At 36.7% G+C, this 24,332-nt stretch overlaps 3 protein-coding genes across 6 annotated transcripts; 2 read left to right on the top strand and 1 right to left on the bottom strand.

The window, feature by feature from the left end:
• Positions 1-273: 273 nt before the first annotated feature.
• utp3 (UTP3 small subunit processome component) lies at positions 274-5,671 on the bottom strand. Its single transcript, XM_042734085.1, has 16 exons — positions 5,485-5,671; positions 5,091-5,178; positions 4,957-5,013; positions 4,810-4,866; positions 4,560-4,689; positions 4,321-4,389; positions 4,107-4,228; positions 3,858-4,010; positions 3,676-3,747; positions 3,487-3,527; positions 1,386-1,482; positions 1,182-1,298; positions 964-1,097; positions 834-888; positions 621-728; positions 274-521 (listed from the first exon to the last, which is right to left on the bottom strand). Exons 1-16 carry the CDS (start codon positions 5,499-5,501, stop codon positions 432-434), a joined length of 1,407 nt encoding a protein of 468 aa, XP_042590019.1. The 5' UTR covers positions 5,502-5,671; the 3' UTR covers positions 274-431.
• Positions 5,672-6,197: 526 nt separating this feature from the next.
• On the top strand, positions 6,198-24,259 carry cpne1 (copine I). Of its 3 annotated transcripts, XM_042734083.1 has the most exons (17): positions 6,278-6,333; positions 8,447-8,530; positions 17,290-17,421; positions 17,690-17,869; positions 18,662-18,736; positions 19,150-19,221; positions 19,394-19,477; positions 19,596-19,685; positions 20,454-20,549; positions 20,882-20,968; positions 21,076-21,135; positions 21,306-21,439; positions 21,985-22,039; positions 22,130-22,181; positions 22,288-22,421; positions 22,572-22,808; positions 22,928-24,259. In XM_042734083.1, exons 3-17 carry the CDS (start codon positions 17,290-17,292, stop codon positions 23,039-23,041), a joined length of 1,602 nt encoding a protein of 533 aa, XP_042590017.1. In that variant the 5' UTR covers positions 6,278-6,333; positions 8,447-8,530; the 3' UTR covers positions 23,042-24,259. The 3 variants fall into 3 exon arrangements, with proteins under 3 accessions (XP_042590015.1, XP_042590017.1, XP_042590016.1); XM_042734081.1 differs by lacking the exon at positions 8,447-8,530 and having other exon boundaries at positions 6,198-6,333; XM_042734082.1 differs by lacking the exons at positions 6,278-6,333; positions 8,447-8,530 and adding an exon at positions 16,541-16,840.
• Positions 6,218-14,691, top strand: LOC109098842 (RNA-binding protein 12-like). 2 transcript variants are annotated; one of them, XM_042734079.1, is made up of 3 exons: positions 6,275-6,333; positions 8,447-8,530; positions 11,172-14,691. In XM_042734079.1, the coding sequence occupies exon 3, from the start codon at positions 11,194-11,196 to the stop codon at positions 13,795-13,797; it is 2,604 nt and encodes an 867-aa protein (XP_042590013.1). In that variant the 5' UTR covers positions 6,275-6,333; positions 8,447-8,530; positions 11,172-11,193; the 3' UTR covers positions 13,798-14,691. The 2 variants fall into 2 exon arrangements, with proteins under 2 accessions (XP_042590014.1, XP_042590013.1); XM_042734080.1 differs by lacking the exon at positions 8,447-8,530 and having other exon boundaries at positions 6,218-6,333.
• Positions 24,260-24,332: the final 73 nt, after the last annotated feature.

Below are 24,332 nucleotides of genomic sequence, written 5' to 3'. Positions count from 1 at the left end.
CTCTGTACAATGAGATCAGCATACATTTTATTTGATCTACTTTCTTTGGCCTTTAATCATAGTTTAAAAAAACAAGATAATATATGCTTCAGTAATTATTATCCTACTCTTGCCTTTGCTTAGTATTTTTAAAACTTTGAGTCCATCTGCAACAAATCACATGGTTTAACAGTTGATGTAAAGTAAATTATAAATGATATAGGATGTATGTTTAATGCATCAAAAATAAACTCTTTCTGCACATGTATAACCAAAAATAATTGAGCATTTAAGTGGGATCAGAACTTGATTTTATTTCATTTGCTGTTTGAACAGTTGAATTAAACATGTCAAATCCATCTGTTAATATTTGTGATACAGAGTATAAACAATGCAGAAACACTGCACTTAATATCACTTTTAAGCTTGGATGAGTATCATCTGCAGATTTATCACTTGAGTTTGACGCTTCTCTTAACTCCGGCACGAATACCAGACCATTCTCCACTGTATCTCGTCTCCTCACGCCGCACCTCACGAACCTGACACAAATAATCTGAGGTCAGTGTCCATTCTGGATAGTGATACATTCTGTTTCACAAACAAAAGTGAATTAAAGAAATGAATCCTATGACACTTACCTGACCCTTCCGACGGACCTGGGCACGTCTGAACTTCTCTCTGTGTTTGACTCTGGGATTCCGATCAATCTTCTTCCTCTTGGGTGTGAGCCCTTTGTTCTTGGACATCTTCTCACAAAACATATGATGAGATTATGATAACACTTTCCCTAAACATTGTTTAAAATGGTGTGGGTATGCTGGAGCATGCATCATTTAACCACAACACCTCACCTGATAGGTGATCCTTCTTTTAGCATCTCCCTCCATCTTTTCCTCCTCCACCAAACTTGAAATGCAATCAGTTACAGTAAGTTTTCTGAAGCATTATTTATAATAAACTGAATGTTGTAAGTAGACTCACCTGTCCTCGTTCTGCATTTCATTCTTCTTCCTCTTGAGTTTCTGTCTCTCTGCCATGGCGTTATAAAAGCGCAGATTTGCTTCCTCATCTGATTCTGACTCCTCTGCTTCTTCCGGCCTAGCCTTTTCTGAAACCTAAAATAGAGACATGTCAGACTTGGCGAAAATGGAGCCAATGCTATAACTTATATCAATTAAAATGGAATTACTAGTAATTACTTTTATATGTTTGCTGCTTGCTGATTTCTTTAAAGTTCTGTTTTGCTGTTCTCCAGAGAGAAGTTGACGCAGTTGAGGAGCCAGTCTAGCATCTACTGCTCCCAATTCATTTATCAGCTGTGAAAGTGATGAGATCAAGTTTTGAAAAGTTACGATTTTTTAAATGACTACCTGTGAAAAAAGGGTAAATTTGTTTGTACTTACATTTCTGTAGGTCAGCAATCTCTCAATCACAGGATGATTATGTGCTGGAATTCGTTTCGCCTTTAGAACCAAATAAAAACTAATGTTTGTGCAATAGCTGGGGAAAAAAGGGGGAGATTCGAAGTTAAGTTACAATAGGGAATATTTCACAATTTATGTAACTATTCAGTTCAAGTCAAGGAATGTTTATAGTGAGAAACAGAAATGCACTACTGTTCAACATTTTAGAGTATGAACATTTTTAAATGTTTTTAAAAGAAGCCTCTTATGTTCATTTATTTGATTAATATTGTAAAATACTTTTACAATTTGAAATAACTTTTTTCTATTTTAATACATTTTAAAATGCAATATATTCCTGTGATGGCAAAGCTGAATTTTCAGCAGCCATTACTCTTTAAAGTCACATGATCCTTTAGAGTTTTTTAGGTTTTTCTTTAAAAAAACAAACAAACAAAAAAATCTTATGGACTGGTATGTTTGAGCTATAACTATAACTACTATGTAATATAAATACTGCAATCACAGAATAAGAGTATACAGTGGGGAAAATATTTATTTGATCCCCTGGTGATTTTGTAAGTTTGCCCACTTACAAAGAAATGAAGGATCTGTAATTTTTATGGTAGGTTTATTTTAACGGATAGAGACAGAATACCAACCAAAAATCCAGAAAAAACACATTATATAAAGGTTAGAAATGGATTTGCATTTCAGTGAGTGAAATAATTATTTGATCCCCAAGCAAAACATGACTTAGCACTTGGTGCAGAAACTCTTGTCGGCAAGCACAGAGGTAAGACGTTTTTGTAGTTGGTCACCAGGTTTGCACACATCTCAGAAGGGATTTTGATCTAAAATACGTAAGGTTTCTTGGCTGTCGTTTGGCAACTCGAAGTTTCAGCTCCTTCCATAGATTTTCTACAGGAATGAGGTCTGGAGACTGGCTAGGCCACTCCATGACCACAATGTAATACTTCTCCATAAACCACCTTCATTCCTCTGCTTTACATTTTGGGTCATTGTAATCCTTGAAGACTTGTCCATAACCCATCTTCAGTGTTCTGGCTGAGGGAAGGAAGTTCTTGACCAAGATTTTACAGTACATGGCCCGTCCATTTGCCCCTCAATGTGGTGAAGTCGTCCTGTACCCTTAGCAGAAAAACAGCCCCAAAGCATGTTTCCACGTCTGTGCTTGACTGTATGAATGGTGTTCCTGGGGTCATAGTCAGCAGTTCTCTCCCTCCAAACACAATTTTGGTCTCATCTGACCACAGCACTTTCTCCCAAGCCTTCTCTGAATCATTTAGATGTTCTTTGGCAAACTCTAAACGGGCCTGTGCCTTCTTGAGCAGGGGGACTTTGCGGGCACTGCAGGATTTCAGTTCATTGCAGCGTAGTGTATTATCAATGTTTTGCTTGGTGACCGTGGTCCCAACTGCCTTAAGATCATTAACAAGCTCCTCCCGTGAAGTCCGGGGCTGATCCATCACCTTTCTCATGATCATCCTTACCCCGTGAGATGAGATCTTGTATGGAGTTCCAGACCGAGGCCAACTGATGGTTATTTTGTATTTCTTCCATTTCCGAATAATCGCACCAACAGTTGTCTCCTTCTCACCAAGCTTCTTCTGATGGTCTTGTAGCCCATTCAAGCCTTGTGCATATCTACAATCTTGTCTCTGACATCTTTTGACAGCTCTTTGCTCTTGCCCATGGTGGTGGGAGAGGTTGGAATCAAATAAACACATAACCAATAAATGTATCTTATACACCTAACGAGCTGACATTAGGAGTAACTTCTTAAAGTGGCAGGATTAATCTGTGTTCCACATGGGCACATAACCAGTCTGTGGGAGCCAGAATTCTTGCTGGTTGGTAGGGGATCAAATAATTATTTCACTCAAATCAATCGCTAACCTTTATATAATGTGTTTTTTCTGGATTTTTTTTTTTGGTTGGTATTCTGTCTCTATCCATTCAAATAAACCTACCATTAAAATTACAGACCCTTCATTTCTTTGTAAGTGGACAAACTTACAAAATCAGCAGGGGATCAAATAAATATTTTCCTGTACAAAATGTGGTAGGTAAGGCTTACTTAAGATAAAGCTGCTGTTTGGTAATGAGGTATTTTGCACCCTAGAGGATGAAAAGGATACAAAACAAAAAATTAAATGACAGCAACAACAACAAAAAAACATTAGACTCCATTTTAAAGTATAATTACATAAAAATTGAATAACAGTCTAAAAAACATGTATTAAGAGCTATAATCAGGTAGACTAGCCTTTCCAGGAGGAATCCGTCCATCTTTGACCATTTCCACAAGGGGCTGAACTTCCTCCCTCAATTCTGTAAGCTATGCATGCAATAAACATTCAAATTTATCAATAAAACAGCATTAAGGGAATACCCTTATAGTCTTCCAATGCAAAAAGCAGCTTAAATGTCATTGTAGCAAATCTCTACCTTTGCTTTGAAGTCCTGAATAAGTTCCAACAACTCTGGTGATTCTTTCTTCAGCAGTTTGAGCTTTTCCTTCTGTGACATGGTCTTCAAATCCTTCACAATCCTTTCCTCTTTTTCAACATCCTTCTCCTCTTCAGCCACTGCTGCAAATTCCTAAAAGTCCACAGGAAGGGTAAAAGGACTTTGGGTAATATGACGCAAACACCTAAACTCTACTCATAGCTTTAGAAAACAAAGTAAATTTAGTACCTCAAGAAGGTTTAGATCATAGTCTTCCTCACTTAGGTTGGCTGCCAATCTCGTTTGAATTTTTTTGGCCTCCTCTTCCTCTTCTTTGTCTTCTGCCTCTATGTCTTCAATAGATTTGCCCTCTGCAAAATACAAAAATCAAACATGCTGGAATATGTATGTATTTTACACATAATATCTTACACATGCTTAGGTAAAATGAAGAAATCCTTACTTTTAGTGATATAATCAGAATTATAGAAAATCTTCTTTTTAGTTCCCCAAGCCATGTCATTTGGGAGATCTGGAAGAACGGAAATGAAAATATCAGAGACAATACCTCAAACTTGTTTGAGCATTTTTAAAGTGGAAGAAAATTCTTGAATATTCTCATAAATCTTTCTTTAATAACAATGTAATACTAAAAACATGCATAAACAGTGTTATATCTGGCTAATATTTAAAGCATATTACCATCATCATGCTTTCCTTCCAAGTCACTCTCCATGTCTGTCTCTTCCTCTTCTTCATTATCCTCTTCCTGCACTGCCTCCTCTTCCTCATCATCATCTGAATCAGAAAGTGCCAGGGGCATGATCTCCTCCTAGAAAGAAAAAAAACTATTATTGCTGATCAACAAGCAAAGCAGAAAAGATCAAACTACTACCATCAGTAAAAATGCCCCATGTTAAATGTTACAAAAAAATAATAATAATTTGCTTACCACTTTATCTTCATCCTCTTGATCGCTGTCTTCTTGAATCCCTAGAGCCAAAAGTTTCTATAGACGAAAGCCAACGTTTTAATATTATGTAATAGAAGAGTATTGTGGCAGTTCATGCTTAAAGAACAAGAGGAAAACACAACTCACTGATATTTTTTCATTGTGGAATTCATCTATTTTATCCTCCACATACTTTGACGATTTCTGATGAGGAAAAACATAAAGTTGTTTACGATCAGATAATCACAATAATACAAACCGAGTTTTATCCAAAAAATTACCTTATCTGGAATGGCTTCATTTCCATAAGCTTCAGGATCATCACTGTCATATTCTTGCTGCTTCTTTGCTCTAGGCTTTTTTACTATCCTTTGAATTTGGGGAAAATGTAACATTACTACACTGCTATGGTAAAATCACAAAGAACTTACTTAAATATATTGGAACTGACACTTTAGTGCAGATTTCTCCCTACATAGATCTCGTGTCTTTTTGTACAAATTTAATAGTAAAATGCAACCATGCAGAATACAATAAATTGGTTGATATAATGATCGATTTTTCTATTTTTTATAAACTGATATATCTGCTCTCCGTTATCAAAATATTCTAACGTTGTGATACCGCACAAATCCAGCAATGAATTACAAAATCAAGTAGACTAACGTTACCTACCTTCTTGCTCGGACCATGCTGTCAACGATTTACAAAAGATACTAGTTAATCTAAGTATTCGAGCAGTTCACAAATAGCTTACGTCTCATAAACCAAGACACAAATGCGTGAAAACAGGCCAGCAGCTACCCGCGTGGATTTCCCTCACGCGCTTAGAACGGGAAGTACACTAACAGCGCGTGAGTACTTCCTCCACTGTCAAAATTAAAGTCTCGACCGTCTCGACAAGCAATTTCTTTGTTTCAGAACATACTTATGTGTGTCTATTTTCAAAGTTTCAAAGTAATCTATTAACATGGTTGTATTACATATAATATTGTCAAAATAATCAACACCCACACACGAACACTGACAGGCAAAATAAAATAAAATAATAAATAAAAACGTTATTAATTTAAAAACCATCCTATACATGTTCTAGGCATTAATAAAATCTATCTATCTATCTATCTATCTATCTATCTATCTATCTATCTATCTATCTATCTATCTATCTATCTATCTATCTATCTATCTGTCTATCTGTCTGTCTGTTTTTAATAATTCAATCCTTTCAATCTAAATAACTAACTATCTATCTATCTATCTATCTATCTATCTATCTATCTATCTATCTATCTATCTATCTATCTATCTATCAGATGTCTAGAGCCATAGACCCGCCCACTACACCGTGCGGCTCCAGCTGATTGGCTTACAGGAGCGCATGCGCCGTCGCTCTCTTTCTAGCGTCGATACTGAACAGAGAGCACGTCCAGACTTGGCAAAGCAAGAGGTGGAAGAACACAACTGAAGCGTCTCGTCTTTATTTTGAGTTTTTTAAAAGATCAGTTAAGACAATTAATTTCGGTAAGATTATGCAAAGTACATCAGTTCACACATTGTATTTCATGTACACAACATACACAACACTGTCGACATGTGCAAAAGTGCAGTGGTTTTTATCAGTTTAATGGAGGGCAGGGTGATTGTGAGCTGCAAGCCAACGACACGGTTTTGTTTGAATTGGTAATGCGCAGCTAGCCAGGCATTTCTTCCTTTCCGTGCAATGGTTATGATGTTTTTTTCTTATTTCTAAGAAATGCTGTGCTGAAATGAAAGATTGAGGGGAGTAGCAGGAGCTTTGTTTCTGCTGTAGACGGCATCAGTCCGTTTGCGCTGGTAAACACAGACGGCGCCATTTTGTCATCTCGCAGGCTTCGAGGTTTGAATGGCTGATGACGCCATGCCATGGATGTTATTGTTAACTCTTATTTAACTAGAAGGCTGGTCAAGCCTGTTTGTTTCTATTGTTATGATTCGCTCTTGTATTTCAGTGGTTGGTTGGTTTTTCCTGCAAAAGCGAGCTGCAAGCGTGAATAAGCTCTATTCGACGCTTAATTTGCAATGTGCTACGGATGAAGCTCATTTCATATTCGATGTTGTATTACGTTTGTAGCCACTTTGTCATGTTTCAGCATAAATCTGAATTATGGTGACATTTGAGCTTTTGATTTACGTGGAAATCTTGTGAAAAGCGTTGCTGCAATAGAAATCTCAAAGTTAAGGTTTTTACACAGTGTTTTCAAAGTGCAATTAACAGACTTCAACCTTGATGTCTTATTTTAATTATTTGGTTGATGGTAGTTGCTCTATGTTTTTACATACATTCAGGTTTATGTTCACATGGTTAGTTGCTTCTGTTCATGTGACCTGGTTTCCATCTCTGGGTTGTTAAGACTCTTAACGGTATTTAACTGGTAGAATGTAGGAGATTGTCACATTCTGGTCTAAATACACTCTTATGTAAGAACTAACCTAGTTTTTGTGGTTTCTGGTGGTAGGTGATCAAATAGGCCAATTTCTGTCCCATTTAAACCGTTCACCCAGAAATGAGAATTGTCATGTTCTCACCCAAAAATAAATAAAAAAAAATTCAGTCATTAGCGAAACACAGATTAATTATTTTTAATTAAATCTGTCTAACCTTTGAAAGTTCATGCAACCAAATTTAAGCACATCAAAAAGTACATAAAGAGATGTCTCATAAAGAGTAAGAGTAGCCTTATAATTTATAATAAATTAATATTTATTATAAATAAAATCACCCTAATAAATAGTTTAATCCACGACATCTTGTTTTTAATGATGACAAATGTTAGAACCAGCTTCTATTTACCTTTTTTTTAGATTAACCCATTCAGTTCATATGGGTTGTCTCTTAGATTATCTCTTTTTGTACTTATTGATGCATTGCTTTTGGTTGCGTGGACTTTAAATACATTTTGAAACTTTAAAGAATATGAAAAATATCTTTCGGTTTCCAAAGATGAACTTGAGTCTTGAAGTTGAGTAAAAGAGGGTAAATGTGTCATGGATTAGCCTAAATTGAGTGTAAAACGAAAAAGGAAAAAAAAAAGTTTCTTAAAACTAACAATGGTTATTCTGTTGTTTTTAGTGTCACACTGGCTTTTTTCTGATTCTGTATGTTTACGGTTTACCAAATTGAAAGTCAGAAATAGATGAGTTGGGTTAAGATAAACTAGATTCTGTTAGATATGTTCTCTAATTACGTTTCTTTCACATTGCTCACAATTTAACATTATCAGATTTTTTCTTCACTCTATGGAAGTTCACAATCAGTTTTTGTAGCTTAATATGCTTTCACTTTTTTTTTCTCTATGAAAATGTTCCTGTATTTTTGTGTTGCTATTAAATACAAATGTTTGCTGGGATACTTTAAATACATGATATGCATGCGTTTTAAGATCAATTCTTATGTGTATGGCTTTTGTGAAGCAGCTGGCCAACATCTCATGTGCACAAGTGGTGATTAAATTTTTAGTTTTGCTGTACAAGAATATGTTATACTAAATGGGCTGGAAATGGCTGGCACTGAATGGTTTTCTTGGAGACACTCATGGGTATGCTTGTTCTAATGCTGTTTACATATATTTCCCTCCGTTTATTCTTTTTATTACAGTCAAGAATTGATTTTAAATGATTGCCGTCAGGATTGGCTTGGGTATCCTGTGCATCTTGTAACGAAGCAGCACTTTTAATACAGGTAAGCATCTGAGGGATCTTGGTCAACTAAAATTAGAGAGATGTGGTCAAATTATTATTATCTAAAAAAGAAAAATGCATTCACTTACAATCTAGAAATGTGGCTTAATTGATTTTTGTTGTCTTAAAATGTCATTACAGTACGCATTCTGTGCAAATGGTTGACTATATCTACAATGCACTTCTCTTTTTTATTTTATTTTTTTATACAATGCTATTAAAGTTTTGGGGAACAATAAGAAAATTGCTGCAAAAATTAATTTTAGGTTGTTGCCGGTTACCATAAAATGTTATAAAGCATATTTAAGCCTATTTAGGGGTTCCCACAGTTGCTGGAAACCTGGAAATATAAGGAGAATTTTGAAATTGGGATTCCTAAGGCTGAAAAAGTTGAGGAAATTAAAAGTCATGCAATGTAAGGTTTTCTGGTTCTGCTCAGCTCCATATAATTTGTCAACTAAGCTATGAATTGCTTTTGGTGAGTGCAAGCTCTGTTTTTATTTTATTCTATTTTTTTTTTTTTTTTTAATGTTTATCCATAAATCACAGGTGACTATAAAAACCATGAAAATTCATGGTTCAAAAGGTTTGGGAACCCTGTGGTCAGTAAATCATTAAGCCAGAAACACTGTAGAATAGGCTACACCAGTGGTCTTCAGTCCTGGTCCTGGGGACCCACAGCACTGCGTATATAGTACGTATATTTTATTTAAAACACCTGAGTGATTATCAGCTCATTAGGAGAGATCTTCCTGAACTGAACTGAATGTGTCAGTGCAGTGCTGTGGGTCCCCAGGACTGTTTTTACTTAAAGGGGTCCTATTATGCTTTTTCACTTTTTGAATTTTAGTCAGTGTGTATGTTTGAGCATAAAAAAGATCTACAAAGTTACAAATCTCAAAGTCCACTCCAAAGGGAGATATTTCGTTTTTAAAGAACGTTTCAAGAACTACAACGAACGGCTCGTTTGGACTACATTGTTGTTTTCCGGGATTTTATGATGTCACAAAGCGGCCCATTAGAATATCATTAAAATAATTCCCACCTACGGAAATTCGAATGGTTGGGGGATGGGGAGGTGTGAGGTCGTGGTTAGAACGATTGGTTGAGTGCATTACACAAGATGACGACGAATTATTGCTGCTGTAGCGTCAAGTTTTCGAAAGTTACTACACATGCACCTGAATAATTATGTATGTTACAGTTATGAAAACGTTTTTATGATAAATTGCTGACAGTACAATACTGGACTGATGTAATCTGCAGAATTTACACTTCAATTATGAGACTACAGTGTTTCCCATACATTGAGTGCGGGTGTTTTTATATCACTGTATTTCTGAATTGAACTGTATTCAACTGTCTTTAGAAAATTGAATGCCATTTTCATTTCATCTTGCATGTAATGTCTGACAAAGCAGCGTTTGTGAGTGGAGTGCTGCTTTGTGTACAGCGTTACCAGGGGAAACCTCCATCTCTAACACTCCAACATCACCTCCTTCTGGCAGAGAAAGAGTTTGCATATATATGCTGCCACAAATAGAGTCTAAAGTCTGTGGGAAACACTGGACTGTGGTATAAATAAATTCAACTGTATAACAGTTTCACTGCGATTCATGTTATAATGTAAGAATAAAAGAACAATAAACATAATACATATGCAAATCTGTACATAGTAAATGCAGTTATTTTTAAGCACATATTTTTAATGCAGTTATTTTTAAGCACACATTTTTAATGCAGTTATTTTTAAAAACAAAACATCAACAACAATAATGTTACCACTCTAATATGTCTTGCAGTATCAGTGGGTGCAGAGGTACTGTGCAAATTGATATGGCAATATTGATGAACTTGCTGCTTTGGCAAGGGGCGTGGCAGTACTGAAACACCGTCTAAGCTGTTCGCCAATCACAACACACTGGGACAACTAACCAATCACAACACATTTTGTTTTTCGGAAGGTGGTCCTTCATCAAACCCAGATCTAATTGAGCGTTTGTGCCAGGCTGGAGAGAAAGATATTGTAATGTAAATTATGTGAAAAATAATTACCAGGCATGAGAGCATGTTCTAGAACACCCCCAAAACAAAATCAAACTTTGTAAAAGAGCATAATAGGACCCCTTTAATACAAAATACCAAACAGTGTTATTGGTCTCGGTCTTCTTGTCAGATTTGAAGATTGTGATTTAAGTTAAACTCGGGCAAATGGCATGTTTAAAATGGTGTTTTATGTAGTAATTTTATGTAGTATGTAGCGTTTCAAGATAAAGTGTTTAAAAAAGTTTTAAATGCACTGAAAATTGCCTTTGTTTGATAAGTTTTGTTTTGTTCAGCTCAATTCATTAGGCATATTTTGTTTTGATTTGGTTTGTTGCATGCTATAAAATTAAATTAAGTATGGTAGTGTGCTTTGGCTACAACTACAAAGCCATTAAACAGTATGATGAGTTAAGAGTTTGTTTTCTACTGGCTTTGCAGTGTTACAATTCAAGCTCTATTTATTCTGCTATAATGTGTATTCTTCCATAATATTTGGTCTTGCTGTTGATTGTCTTCTTGTGGTTTGTATACTGGTTTTCTGTAATCTTTATGCCTTTTACCATAGCCTGACAGTCGTTGCCTTCTTTCATCTACAGGTGTGTGTTGTTGCACCTCAGCATGGCTGTGGTCATCCGTTTGCAGGGTCTCCCCATTGTGGCTGGGACTATGGACATACGCCATTTCTTCTCTGGATTGACCATACCGGATGGTGGTGTGCATATTGTAGGGGGTGAACACGGTGAGGCTTTTATCGTGTTCGCCACAGATGAAGATGCGAGGCTTGGGATGATGCGGACAGGGGGGTCGATCAAAGGTTCCAAGGTTTCTTTGTTGCTGAGTAGCAAAACCGAAATGCAAAATATGATCGAGCTCAGCCGTAGGCGCTTTGAAACTGGCAGTGCAGAGGTTGCCACAGGAAACGGCAGTAGGCCAGGTCCACCGGTTAGTACTGGTGGAAGTGGAAGGGGCAACTTGCCAACCACAGCACAAAGTTTTAGTAACACAACTTCAACTACAGCCACCACAGCACCATCAACACATGAGCCTGTAAGCAACAAGACTGTCCCTACCTTTTCCACCACTACCATGGGCAACATGCCCCCAAACTTTAATAATTTCAGCAGCCCAAGTCTTAGTTTGGGATCCACAATGACCACAGCAATGTCGTCGATGAACTCTGTACCTCCCCCAATACCTCCTTTGCCCACCATGCCAACTCTACCACCGATGCCCCCCATACCAGTACCCCCACCAGTTTCCACATTGCCACCAGTACCAGCTGTTAATCCGCTAACATCAGTGCCTCCGGTCCCTCCCATTGCACACATGCAGCACATGTCTGCATTTCCTCCATTCAACCCTGGTGTCCCTCCCCCAGTTGGCCCTGTCGCTGGTGGTTTAGCCTCTGGTCCACTGTCTCTCGGAAATCCCAATCCAATGTTCCTGAATCCCCTAAACCACCTGAACCTCCAATCTCACATGAAATCGCCAGTGACAAACCCAGATGAGTTTTACGTTCATCTACATGGCCTTCCTTTTTCAGTCACTGAAATTGAAGTTAGAGATTTTTTCCAGGGACTTGGGATTGAGTCTGTTCGTTTGCTCAAAGACAACATGGGTAGAAACAACGGCAGGGCATTGGTTAAGTTCTTCTCACCCCAAGAATCTTTTGAAGCTCTGAAAAGAAACGCAGGAGTAATTGGCCAAAGATACGTTGAGGTTTATCCAGCTACAGAGCGGCAGTGGAGAGAGAGCTCAGGACAGTCTAAAGCAGGTGGTGATGCCGATCACAGCCGTCATCATCATAGAAGTGTCAATTCGCCATCACCCTCTGGCCGTGAACGAGCCAGATCCCGATCTCCCCACAAACTAGAATTCTGTGTCTATTTGAAAGGACTCCCATATGAAGCAGAAAACAAGCAGATCTTTGAGTTTTTCAAAAATCTTAACATTGTTGAAGATAGCATTTACATTGCATATGGACCCAATGGCAGGGCAACCGGTGAGGGATTTGTGGAGTTTAGGAATGAAACAGACTACAAAACTGCTCTCGGTTGCCACATGCAGTACATGGGTAGTCGGTTCATACAGGTGCATCCAATCACAAAGAAAAATATGTATGAAAAGATAGACTCCATTCGCAAACGGATGCAGGGTTCCCAAGGCGATCAGAAGAATAGCTCGGGTGAAGGAGGAAAGAATGCCAAGAATTGTGCTCACATAACCAATATTCCCTATAACGTGTCAAAAAAAGATGTCCGTCTGTTTCTTGATGGCATTCAGTTGTTTGAAGAAAGCCTTAAGGTGTTAGTTGACGCAAATGGTAATGGTCTTGGCCAGGCTATTGTGCAGTTTAAGTCCGATGAGGATGCACTTAAAGCAGAGAGACTACATAGGCAGAAATTGAATGGCAGGGATGCTTTCGTTCATTTAGTTACATTCGAGCAGATGAAGGAAGTTGAGAGAAATCCTCCTCCCCAGGCAAAAAGAGGCCAGAAATCTCAAGTAAATTCCCATGCTCATGCCTATGTACACTCTCAGCCCCAGGTCCAAGTTCCCCAAGCACCTCATGCTTTTCCAGGAATGACAGGGGATGAGTTTAATTTTCTGAGAAATGCTGTAGGGACCTTTGCCAATGGTCCCCCTTTTGTCAACCCATTTATTGCCCCAGGTAACGGACTGGGAGCTCCGCCACCTTTGCCGCCACTTGGTGCTTCTTTGGGTGACATCTCGTTTAGCATTCCCCCACCAATGGTTGGGGGACCTCTGCCCGGTCCTGTTCTAGAGCATCCTGGTTTCAGACCCGATGGCAACAGTGCACCTGCCGGCTTTGTTAGCGCACTAGAGCCGTTAAGGGGCATCCCACCATTTGATAATGGATCTTCTCATAAAGCAGTCAGCCAAAATCGTGGCAGTAGCCAAGGTCAGCGGCCAGCTTCTGAGAATTTAAGAGGACCGTCCAGCAGTGGTCCAGGTAATTCGAGGCCCATAATTGTCAAAATTCAAAACATGCCCTTTACTGTGACCGTTGATGAGATTATTGATTTCTTCTACGGCTATCAAGTGTTGCCTGGTTCAGTATGCTTGCAATTCAATGAGAAGGGTTTGCCCACTGGGGAAGCGATGGTTGCTTTTGACTCCCATGATGAAGCAATGGCTGCTGTTATGGACCTGAATGATAGGCCTATTGGGGCAAGAAAAGTTAAGATCACTTTGGGGTGAAAGCAACATCTAGGCTTTGTAAAGTGTCTTATCTTTTGACACGGTTTTCTGGAAAATTTCCTTATCCGTTTTTTTATGTACAGAAGTAAAAACTAACAAGTATTAGATTCTCTCTTTTTCCTGGACACTTTATTTATCTAAGGATGTAGATACATGAAGCATGTAATAGAGGAAAGACAATGTTTATTTTAAATTCCTCCTAAACCGCATTGTTTAAGACTTCAGGTCAATAATGTTTTAGTTCACATCTGCAGATCTGAACGATGGGCATGTTTATAGTGGTATGTTCAATAGAGCCTAATATCTGCGATAGAGGTTAGCTTGCAAGTACGTTTCACTCTCAGAATTCCTCATTGTTTTTTTATCTCTGCTCATGTTTTACACATCTGTATATAATCCATGCTGCATCTACACATTTCTTTCTGAGGTAAAAACTATGCTGCCGTGCATTGTGTGATAAATTCATGTCTACATTTCAGTTACGATGTTTGCGCTCTGCTGCAAGCTTTTCTCTGTCAATAAAATGCAAATGTTCATGTCTTTTTCATTATCTGTTGCTGTCACATTGGATTGCTTTAAAAAGCCTGATGTCAAACCAATTCTGTAAATGCTAAGCAGGATGTGAAGCAGATACAGCATTGTATTATGTATATGAAAGCATTTTATTCTCTTTGCTTAGCTTCTGTTCTCTTGTTGCTGTGGTGTTTGATGATAGGTTCTTTTTCTTTTTTTCTTTTTTTTGTATGTTTGGCTTTTTTTTCCAGTGTTGCTGAAATGGATCAGTTGTTATGCTTAGTTTTCGACGTTCCAGCGCTTTTTCTCTTGTAAATACTTTCCAAGCTGAACTATTTTGTCAATAAAATGCCATACCTGAAATGATGACACTTAAAGTTATTGTGTTCTCTACTGTCCTTCTGTTTTTTTTCCCCAGTTCAGATATGAATAATAAAATCTTTTTTCTGTGACTTCCTTGTTTCCAATACTAAACAAATTTATATTTAAAATATTTTTTCATCATATGTGTTATTGTAGAGATTGAACTCTAGCTCTTATCTATTTCTTGTTGCTTTAGACTGTCTTTATATTGTAGTCTTGACTTTTTCTCATAATGCATTATTTAAAATGTATTTTTTTATACCTGAGATGAGAAGGTACTCTTTAAATGTTTCATATTTTCTGCTACCACAAATAAGCATCTCCGATAAAAGCATCAACCTGTTGAAGAGTTTTGTTTGTTTAAAGTGGTTCAGTTGAGTCAGGAAGCTAATTTTTTTTTTTAAATTATTTTAGTTATTTTCCTGAAGCTTAGTATATGGATCAAAAACCCATGACATTTTGCCCTTGTTGTGCCACAGATTGCTTTTAAAAAAATGCTGTGTCTACATATGTAAAATTAAAGAGGAACACGTTTTTGAATTCGTTGTTTTTGAAATTTGTTCTGATGTTATACAAGAGAATGAACAATTATTGTGCAAACTGCACTGATTAGAGGTGCATGCAATGTTTCATTGTTTTGGCTATGGTTTATGATGGCAAATGTTATGCTGCATAAAATGTGCTTTTCTAAAGATTTTTCACTAACTTGCATGGTTGTCATTTCTCTCTTCCAACCTGCTGTTTTTTTTAATGAACATTCTCAATGCCTTTCTATCAAAGCAGGTCAAGTGGGATTGCTCTCAAATGCTGTTCTTTGATGCTTTGAATCTGCTTGTGATGATCCTGTTCAGAAGATCAAAAGTTCATGGTTATTTATGCAAGGTCTTTCTATTTGGGTTGATCTTTTGTACTTTTGTTGTGGTGAAATGCTTTAGAATTAAATTCATAATGAGTTGAGTGGATTTCTGCCTGTTTCGCACTCTCGAGCGGTTCTCCAGCTTTGTGGACTGCATATTTTGCTTTGTGCCTTTTTTGACACTGAGCCATGGTTCCTGATTAACATGTTAATATTCAGGTAAGTGCTAATCACAGACATGAGTACTACCAGTGAGTATTGGATTGTGTACCATATTTATTATGGTTTGTTCTACATTTCAAAGGAAGAATGCATTGTGTGGGGGGGATTTTATTATTTAGCTTTGTTTTGAGAGTTAAAATGCTGCTATGCATTGCCACAGTTTTGGAAAGATTTGGGCTGATATTGCAACAAATAAATGTTTTCAAGAAACTAGATTTTGTTGAGGTATGCTATTGAAATACTGTGTCTAAAAGTTGTGTAAGAGTTACAACACTGCTTTGCAATGGTGATTGATGTGGTGAGACTGGTGTTAAAGAGTTGCGTTTTTTACATTTACATTTTAGCCTATATTTTGAATACACTGGAATATCAAGAAGCAACAAATGCCTCTAATTTGTCACTCTGAAAGATTATCCAACAAATAAGGTACAGAGTAATATATGAATTTGTTCTGTATTGTTTGATCGCTTTTTGCAAATTGGCCCAGTTGAGGAATCTCTGTTACTGTGGAGACAGAAGGAAAGCAACGCTCTGCCTCTGCTAGAAGGTGTTTTTTTTTTTTTTTTTTAAACCCAGATGCTACGACAGGTTGCGCTTAAACCAGTCGAGACTTACTGTGCTGTTGCACTAGGTAGAATACAAAAAAAAAAAAAATCCTCATATATATCTCCACATTTTTGTGTATAACACGATATGTGTGTGTGTATGTTGTTGTTTTTTTTTTTTCAGACTGATTTGGTAGTTGTGGTGACACGCGTGTTTTAATATCAGTTAAAGTGTAATGAGTGTAAGTTCACGGCGTTGGTTAGAATTAGAACTGCTTGTTGTTGTGTCGTCGGTGTGATGAGTCAGTCCACACGTTGGTTTTATGCACACTGCTCTGTGCTGCGGGCTGGTGCGGTGATTGACAGGCTTCTGGCCAATCGCAGAGTAGTTCAGCTGGCGTTCTGACCAATAGCGTTGCACGTGTGGAGAGGAACTGAATGGCAACGCCCTGCTCATTTTGTATTACATGAAAGTCTGGGTGGAGACGGTAGTTTTGGCACAGGGCATCTCCGAACAGTTTGTACAGTTCGAAAATTGTTAAGGGTATGATATTTTTTATTTAACGGTCGCATTTGTCAGCTCGTTTTGTTTTAGTGGGTTGCCAGTTTTAGATTCGCGGTACGCCGTTAAGCAATGCACAAATGTTTTTTTTAATCGCGTTATAATTCATTTAAGGCGTGACGGTCGGAAAGTCTTAAATGCTGACATTTAGGCCATCAGATACGATATTTACCAGATTTTTTTGTTATTTGTTTTAAAACGCATAACGGTAGTTTTGTGAAATGGAGCATGCATGGTTTGACGATTATATGAACTTTTGTTTAGCTTTACTACGGTCAAGTTCAGCAGAAAGCGTCCTCCTGAACAGTTCTTTCCCTTTCCTGCTTCAAATATTTCACTTCCTCACGTTTCTCCGCTTTAGTGATTCACAGAAGATGTTTATCTTCGAGACAAAAACTTTCTACAAGTTTTTTTTTTTTTTTGGTTTTCAGATGGCCGCTCATTGTGTGTCGAAGGTCGAGCTCTCCATCTCTTGCAGTAATCTTCTGGATAAAGATGTTGGATCCAAATCTGATCCACTCTGTGTTCTGCTGCAGAGCGTCGGGGATGACAAATGGTCCGAGGTATGCATGTTAACCCTTAAAAAAGCAACCAAATAACATTTTTCTTTTACTGAGTATAACAGGCAAGTTTTCATTGTGCAAAAAAAAAAAAATGTCACAGCTTGCTAAAGTTGCAAGTCGCTGATTATTGACACCAATACGAGCAGTAATTTCTCTGATTTATAATTTAAATTATTTATACAATCATTGATTATTATATTATTTTAAATGTAAATTACTTGTGTGTGTGTGTATATCCTTGTTTGCTTAATGTATGTGATCACTGCAGGTGGAGCGCACGGAGAGAGTGAAGAACTGCCAGGACCCCGAGTTCTCAACAAAACTTCACATTGACTACCACTTTGAGAAGGTGCAGAAACTAAAGTTTGGCGTCTATGATATTGACAACAAGTCTGTCGACCTCAAGGATGACGACTTCCTGGGAGGCTTTGAATGCACCCTTGGCCAGGTATGTACCGAGAAGAGTGTTGCATTGAGATGCATTCTTATATATTCAGTGTCACTGGACTTCATTAAGTAAGGGATAATGTACGTCCAGCAGATTGTTATCACAGAATTAAGCCTGACAGCACTAATGCTGTGTAAGACTGAAGGGCTTTATTTTGCAAAAACGACCAGTTGGATGTACGTTATTCCATTTATTACACAGCTACTTGCCACAAAACTAAATAATTAGACAAAATATTGATTTGAGTTGAAATATTTGAACGCAAAGCTTCCGTGAAGAAAGCAGTTCAAAGTAGACGGGTATTAAGAGATATGGTATACTCATACTACTTTTTACACAGCATTTCCCCACATGAATAATTATGGCAATAAAAGATACTGATTTAAGATTTAGTTGTTTTTAAATCATACCAGTATGTTATTTATCTTACAATCCATTACAATGTACAAAACAATCATCGCAAAATGGCAGCAGCTGCGTTTGTATGAAACAAGAGATCAAGTCTGCAATACCAGAATGATATAATTAAATATTTGTACAGAGAATATTGATTTGAGTTTTAACGTTTTATTTGCCAACCAAACACAAAGCTTCCATGAAGAAAAAATGTTCCCAGCAAGCTAATAGCACTGACTGCAGTTACCTGGATGTGCCTGTGTTATTAGTTTTTAACAGAATCGAGTATTCCACAGAGCTGTGTAATAACAATTTATAACATATGCATAATGTTGTTTTAGTATTAAAAATACACTTGGATTCACAGCTTTGTTTATGCACCAAACTTTACAACAGATTGTCTCAAGTAGGAAGATTACCAGACCCCTTCAGCTCAAGGCAGCAAAACCAGCTGGGAAAGGCACAATAACGGTATGTGTTCATAAACACTCTTACTGCTATTTCTAATATGGCAACACTGGTTACAGAAAATGGAAATTTCTCACATTAGATTTTTACCACCTTCCCGATGAATGTTTTACATACCATATAATTCAATTCATTTGCGGTGTCTTTATTCGCAGGAGAATTTAAGAGCTTCACAAAAGAATGATTAATATGCATATTGTACGGTTTTTAGTAAACCACAAAAAGACCTCTGTTTGAGCAAATTAACATTTGCATTTGTGAATGTATGCAAAGTTTGTCAATATACCATTCATTAGCTTTATATATCATTAGCTGTTTATTAGCTTTCTATATAAATTATTAGCTTTTTTTAATAAACATTTAGCAATGTTGTCATGTTCTTTTTTTTCTTTTTTTTTTTTTTTTTATATGAACAGATCACAGCTGAAGAGGTGAAAGACAACAGGGCTGTTGTGATGGAAGTAGAGGCCAAAAACCTGGATAAAAAGGTAGATCTAATCAGCCTCTGTGTTCTTACATCTTGCTGTAACCATTTATAATTTGTACATTTTCAATTATAGTTACTGCTGGGTTACCACACAAAAATTATTGCCATATTCAGTGTAAAAGCAGTTCACTATATTCAGTTCATTCAGCAGTATTTACTACTTCTACTTTCAGGATATGTTTGGGAAGTCTGATCCATTTTTGGAGTTTTTCAAGCAAGAAGAAGATGGGAAGTGGCAGCTAGTTCACAGGACTGAGGTTTTTACCCACTTTCACTTACACAGAGAACCTGTTTTTTTTTGTGCATGCAAAACAATTAATCAGTTATTGCATTTTTTGCTGATGGTTGTTTTTGACTTTTTTCTGTTTTTAATAGGTCATCAAGAATAATTTGAATCCATCTTGGAAAAAGTTTATGGTTTCCTTGCATACATTCTGTAGTGGTGACCTGAATAAACCAATCAAGGTATCAAAGGGTTTTTATGTTCAATCAGATGTCAATTTGTCATAGTATCTTAATTGAACAAATTCACCATACAAGAGAAACCTTTGGTTTTATTTTAGAAGGCAGAGTCCAGCGCATTTATCTTCAGGATAATAGGAAGAAATTGGTGCTTTTGGCTCTCAGACATAATTGATCATTTTAAAAGCTACTCATCTAAACTTATCAAATGTGAACACTTGTCTTTTCACAAAAAATAACCTTTAATTTCTACCACATATACCCTTCAAAAGTTTGGGGCTAGTAAATTTAGTTTTTGAAAGAAGACTTTTATGCTCAACAATTCTGCATTTATTTGATAAAATATATAGTAAAAACAGAAATACTCAAAAAATTATAATTTAAGATAACTGTTTTGTTTGAATATATTTTAAAGTAATGGAAATTGTGATACATTCTTTTTAGGATTGTTTGTTGAATTGAAAGTTTAAAAATACATTTCTTTCAAATAGTAATTTTACCAAAGTAAAAATCTTTACTGTTATCGATTTAATGCACCCTTGTTTAATACAAGTATTAATTTCTTTTTTAAAAAAAAGTATTACCCTCAAATTTAGGAACAGTAGTGTACAAAACTTAGGTGACAACTTTTGGACGAAGCTATTAGATCAGATAAAAAGACACATAGTATCATTAAAATCACTGTGTACCAGTTTAAAGGCACTAAAGACACCATCAGCCAGCACTTTCAGTTGTCCTAGTCCTTAGACTAAAGCTTTGTTTAATTGCTAGGTAACTTGTTACGATAAGGATGAAGACACAAGCTCAGACATGATAGGAGAGTTCACCTGCACTGCCGCTAAACTAATGGAGGCTAAAGACAATGCGGTGAGCAGGACTCATGTCTGTTAATCTTCCCTAAACATCTTTATTTTTCTTTCTTTCTGTCTGGTTGTCTGTCTGTCTGTGGCTTTTTGTTTTGATTATGATAGTGATGGCTCTAATGATCTCACTGGTGTTCAAACTAATGTGTCAGGTCTGCAGAAAGCAGCTCCTGGCTCCCCGGTGAGACTGCACCTTCACTGCTCCAGGCTTTCTTGTTGTCCTTGTGTTACCAGTAGAATTTTTCCTTTTCCTCACATAAATTTTCATTCTGATCACTTCCATAATTTCTATGAGTTTTATTGTAGGGCAAAAGTGAAAAGCTTTCATTTTTGTAGGTTGAGTTTGACTGCATTCATCCAGAGAAGCAAAAGAAGAAAAAGAGTTATAAGAACTCTGGGGTCATCAGGATTAAGTATTGCAAGGTTCGAACAATCTTCATCTGTTACGTATGAAAACATACTAAGCAGTATTATGTGTTGCAAGTTGCAGAATTGTTTAGAATAATTTTTATCTCCATACGGTCTTTCAGCTTGAGGCACAGTATTCATTTCTGGATTACGTGATGGGAGGTTGCCAAATTAACTTCACGGTAAGATCTGTCATGCCACAACATTTGCTTCTGATAGCAGGTGTTTTTTCTGTATTTATTTACATGCCGATTTATTGATTGGGTATAATGCAGAACATTAAACTAAGGATGTAAATTTGAGGCTGTATGGTTTAAACTCTAAAAGAAAGGTGAATATTGTTTGGTTTTAGGTGGGCATTGACTTCACTGGCTCTAATGGAGACCCCCGCTCCCCTGACTCTCTGCACTATCTCAGCCCTAATGGCGTGAATCAGTATCTGTCAGCCATCTGGTCTGTTGGACAGGTAGTCCAAGACTACGACACGTAAGAGAGCAATTTTTGTCCGTAATGTTCACCCTTTGAGCACTGTACTGAAATTGTTGTAGGGAAAGTATAGAAATATTCAAATTAGTTGAAAATCATTAGTTTTGTTTTTTTGTAAGAAATTAATAATCTTATTCAGCAGGAATGCATTCAATTGATCTGAAATGAGTAAATACATTTTTAATGTTAAAAATGATTTATATTTCAAATAAATGCGGTTCTTTTGAACTTTGTTCAAAGAATCCTAAAAAGTATCAGTTCAATAAAAAAAAAAACTCAAGCAGCAAATCAGCAGTTGAAAAGAATAAATGTGTCTTGAACTAGTGTAATGGATGCTGAAAATCACAGGAATTCATTACATTTTAAAATATTATGAAACAATAATTATTATGTTTAACAATACTATTGGTTTTTAAATATATTTTTAATCAAATAATTACAGCCTTTTTGTGTGTGTGTGTGTGTGTGTGTATACATAGAAGTGTTTTTTTTTTTTTTTTTTTTTTTTTTCTCTTAAATATATTTTTTTCTGTCTTCTGCTGTAGTGATAAACTTTTCCCAGCATTTGGATTTGGTGCTCAAGTGCCTCCAAACTTCCAGGTTAGCCATTACAGGTGTCCTTGATACTTATTCATTATTAGTTGTAATGGAAATTTAAGTCAACATAAGTAAATTTTTGCAATTTCTTAGGTATCCCATGAGTTCCCATTGAACTTCAACCCCAATAGCCCATATTGCCAAGGTGAGACTCACAATGTTTAAAATTTGAAATCGAACAATTTCACACTTGTTTGATTGGAATACATTCTTAAATGCTTGTCACATGGCTGATGTTTTATATCATGCAGGAGTGCAAGGCATTGTGGATGCCTACCGCATGGTTTTGCCTCAAATTCGTCTCTATGGACCCACCAACTTCTCTCCCATTATAAATCACGTGACCCGAATTGCATCCGGAGCCGCCCAGCAGCCAAATGCAGCAGTGAGTAACTCTACATGCCTTTTTTGCAATGTGCTGCCTCATCCACAGGATGTGGTTTGATGGGTATTCGTGTGTCTTTGATCTGTGGTTTGCCATGGTATTTTCAGTCCATTTGCAATATGTGTGTCTTTTTCTCTATCTCTAAATTAGCAATACTTTGTGCTGCTGATCATCACTGATGGAGAGATCACTGATCTCGACCAGACCAGACAGTCCATCGTGAACAGCTCCAAACTGCCCATGTCCATCATCATCGTGGGTGTGGGTGAGGCAGACTTTAAGGCCATGGAGTTTCTGGATGGGGACAATGGAGTTCTTAAATCTGTGACCGGAGAACCGGTGGCCAGAGATATTGTGCAGTTTGTGCCCTTCAAGCAGTTTGCCAGTGTATGAGCCTCTTAAAATATGAATTGGTTTAAATTTCTTAAATTCACATCCAGTGTTTTCTGTAATTACATTACTGTCAGTAATTATGCCATCTCTTTTTACATCTCATTTCTCCTTAGGCTCCTAAAGAAGCGCTGGCTCAGAGTGTTCTAGCCGAGGTGCCAAATCAGCTGGTGTCATACTTTAAAATGAGAAATATGGCTCCTGTCAACCCTCCTTCACCTGTCAAGTAGACACAGGTTTGCGCTGGAGACTGAATTGTAGGTATCTAAAAGAAATAGGAGTTAGTTAGAATTAGTATGGGTCACCACTAGAGGGAACCACAGCTCCGTTAAAGGAAACACTGTGGGGATGTTGAACTCTAATGAAAACCACTTGTATTTTCCTTTTTTATATATTATGCAAATAATTTTCATTCTCAGTCCTTCATATTTTTCTTTTACTTTCCAAGATTGTTATTCCTTATTATTCTTTTCCAACTGGAAAACAGTTTATATAAATGTCTTTTTTATAGATATATTTCTCTGCATTGTTCCATATATTTTTGTATTATTGTTCATGAATACAGGTGCCTTGAGTTTCTTAAGCCAATATTTGAAATCACTTTTAGGCCTTGCTCTGCTTTTTGATGTAGATGTATGCTATATCAATCAGGAATATTGTTTTATGAAATTTCCTGCACTTTCTGCGATATAGTATTTGTCAGAAAAAAGTTAATGACTCAAAACACATTCAACCACTATGCTGCAATTAATAATCATGCTGCCATAATAGAGAGTAGTAGCTATATGTTTACCAAAGAAATTGCTGCATGTTTTTCACTATCAAACTAAAGCTGTGTGAAGTTAGATTGTTTGATATTTGTTTTGCCAATATGTTATCATTGTTTTGATCAAGATACATTGAGAATCATTTAGAATGCATATGTACTATGTATGTAGTATGAATTTGAGTAGAATGGAATTTAAAAATACTGGTTTACTGGTATAAAGACAGATATTGGGACCATAGAACTCCTTATCCGTTATGCCTTTTTATTTTGAGAATTTTGTACATTTGTGTCAAACAATGTTTTAAAGATCCATTTGGAATAACAGAAGTAGTGCTGTTAATTTCATTTATCTAACTCAAATGTTTGCACCTTAATTGCACAGTAAAGTTAATTGCACTTCTCCACTAGATCTATTGACTTTAGACATGTACTCTTGCGCTTGCCACATGAAGCCTTATTGGGACCGTTTTCTTGTTTAAAGAATCTTTTTAATCTAACAATTTAAAGGGAGTGGTATAATAATCATATTATGAATGTTTTTCTTCTGCATAATTTTTTTTCATAATCATGAAATATGATGTTTACACGGCAACATGTTCTTCAAAAGCCATTGTCACTGTTACACCAATTTTAGTGTCAAAAAATGCTGAATATAATAAAATTGCCTTAACACACACAAGATGTGTGTGTGTGTGTGTGTGTGTGTGTGCGCAACAAAAAAGCATAGTTTTATTTCAATAAATTCATCCAAT

Source organism: Cyprinus carpio, chromosome B11, assembly GCF_018340385.1.
Source record: "Cyprinus carpio isolate SPL01 chromosome B11, ASM1834038v1, whole genome shotgun sequence".
Classification (NCBI taxonomy): Eukaryota; Metazoa; Chordata; class Actinopteri; order Cypriniformes; family Cyprinidae; genus Cyprinus; species Cyprinus carpio.
Note: the sequence above shows the minus strand (reverse complement) of the source record. Positions and strands in the feature narration are given on the sequence as shown.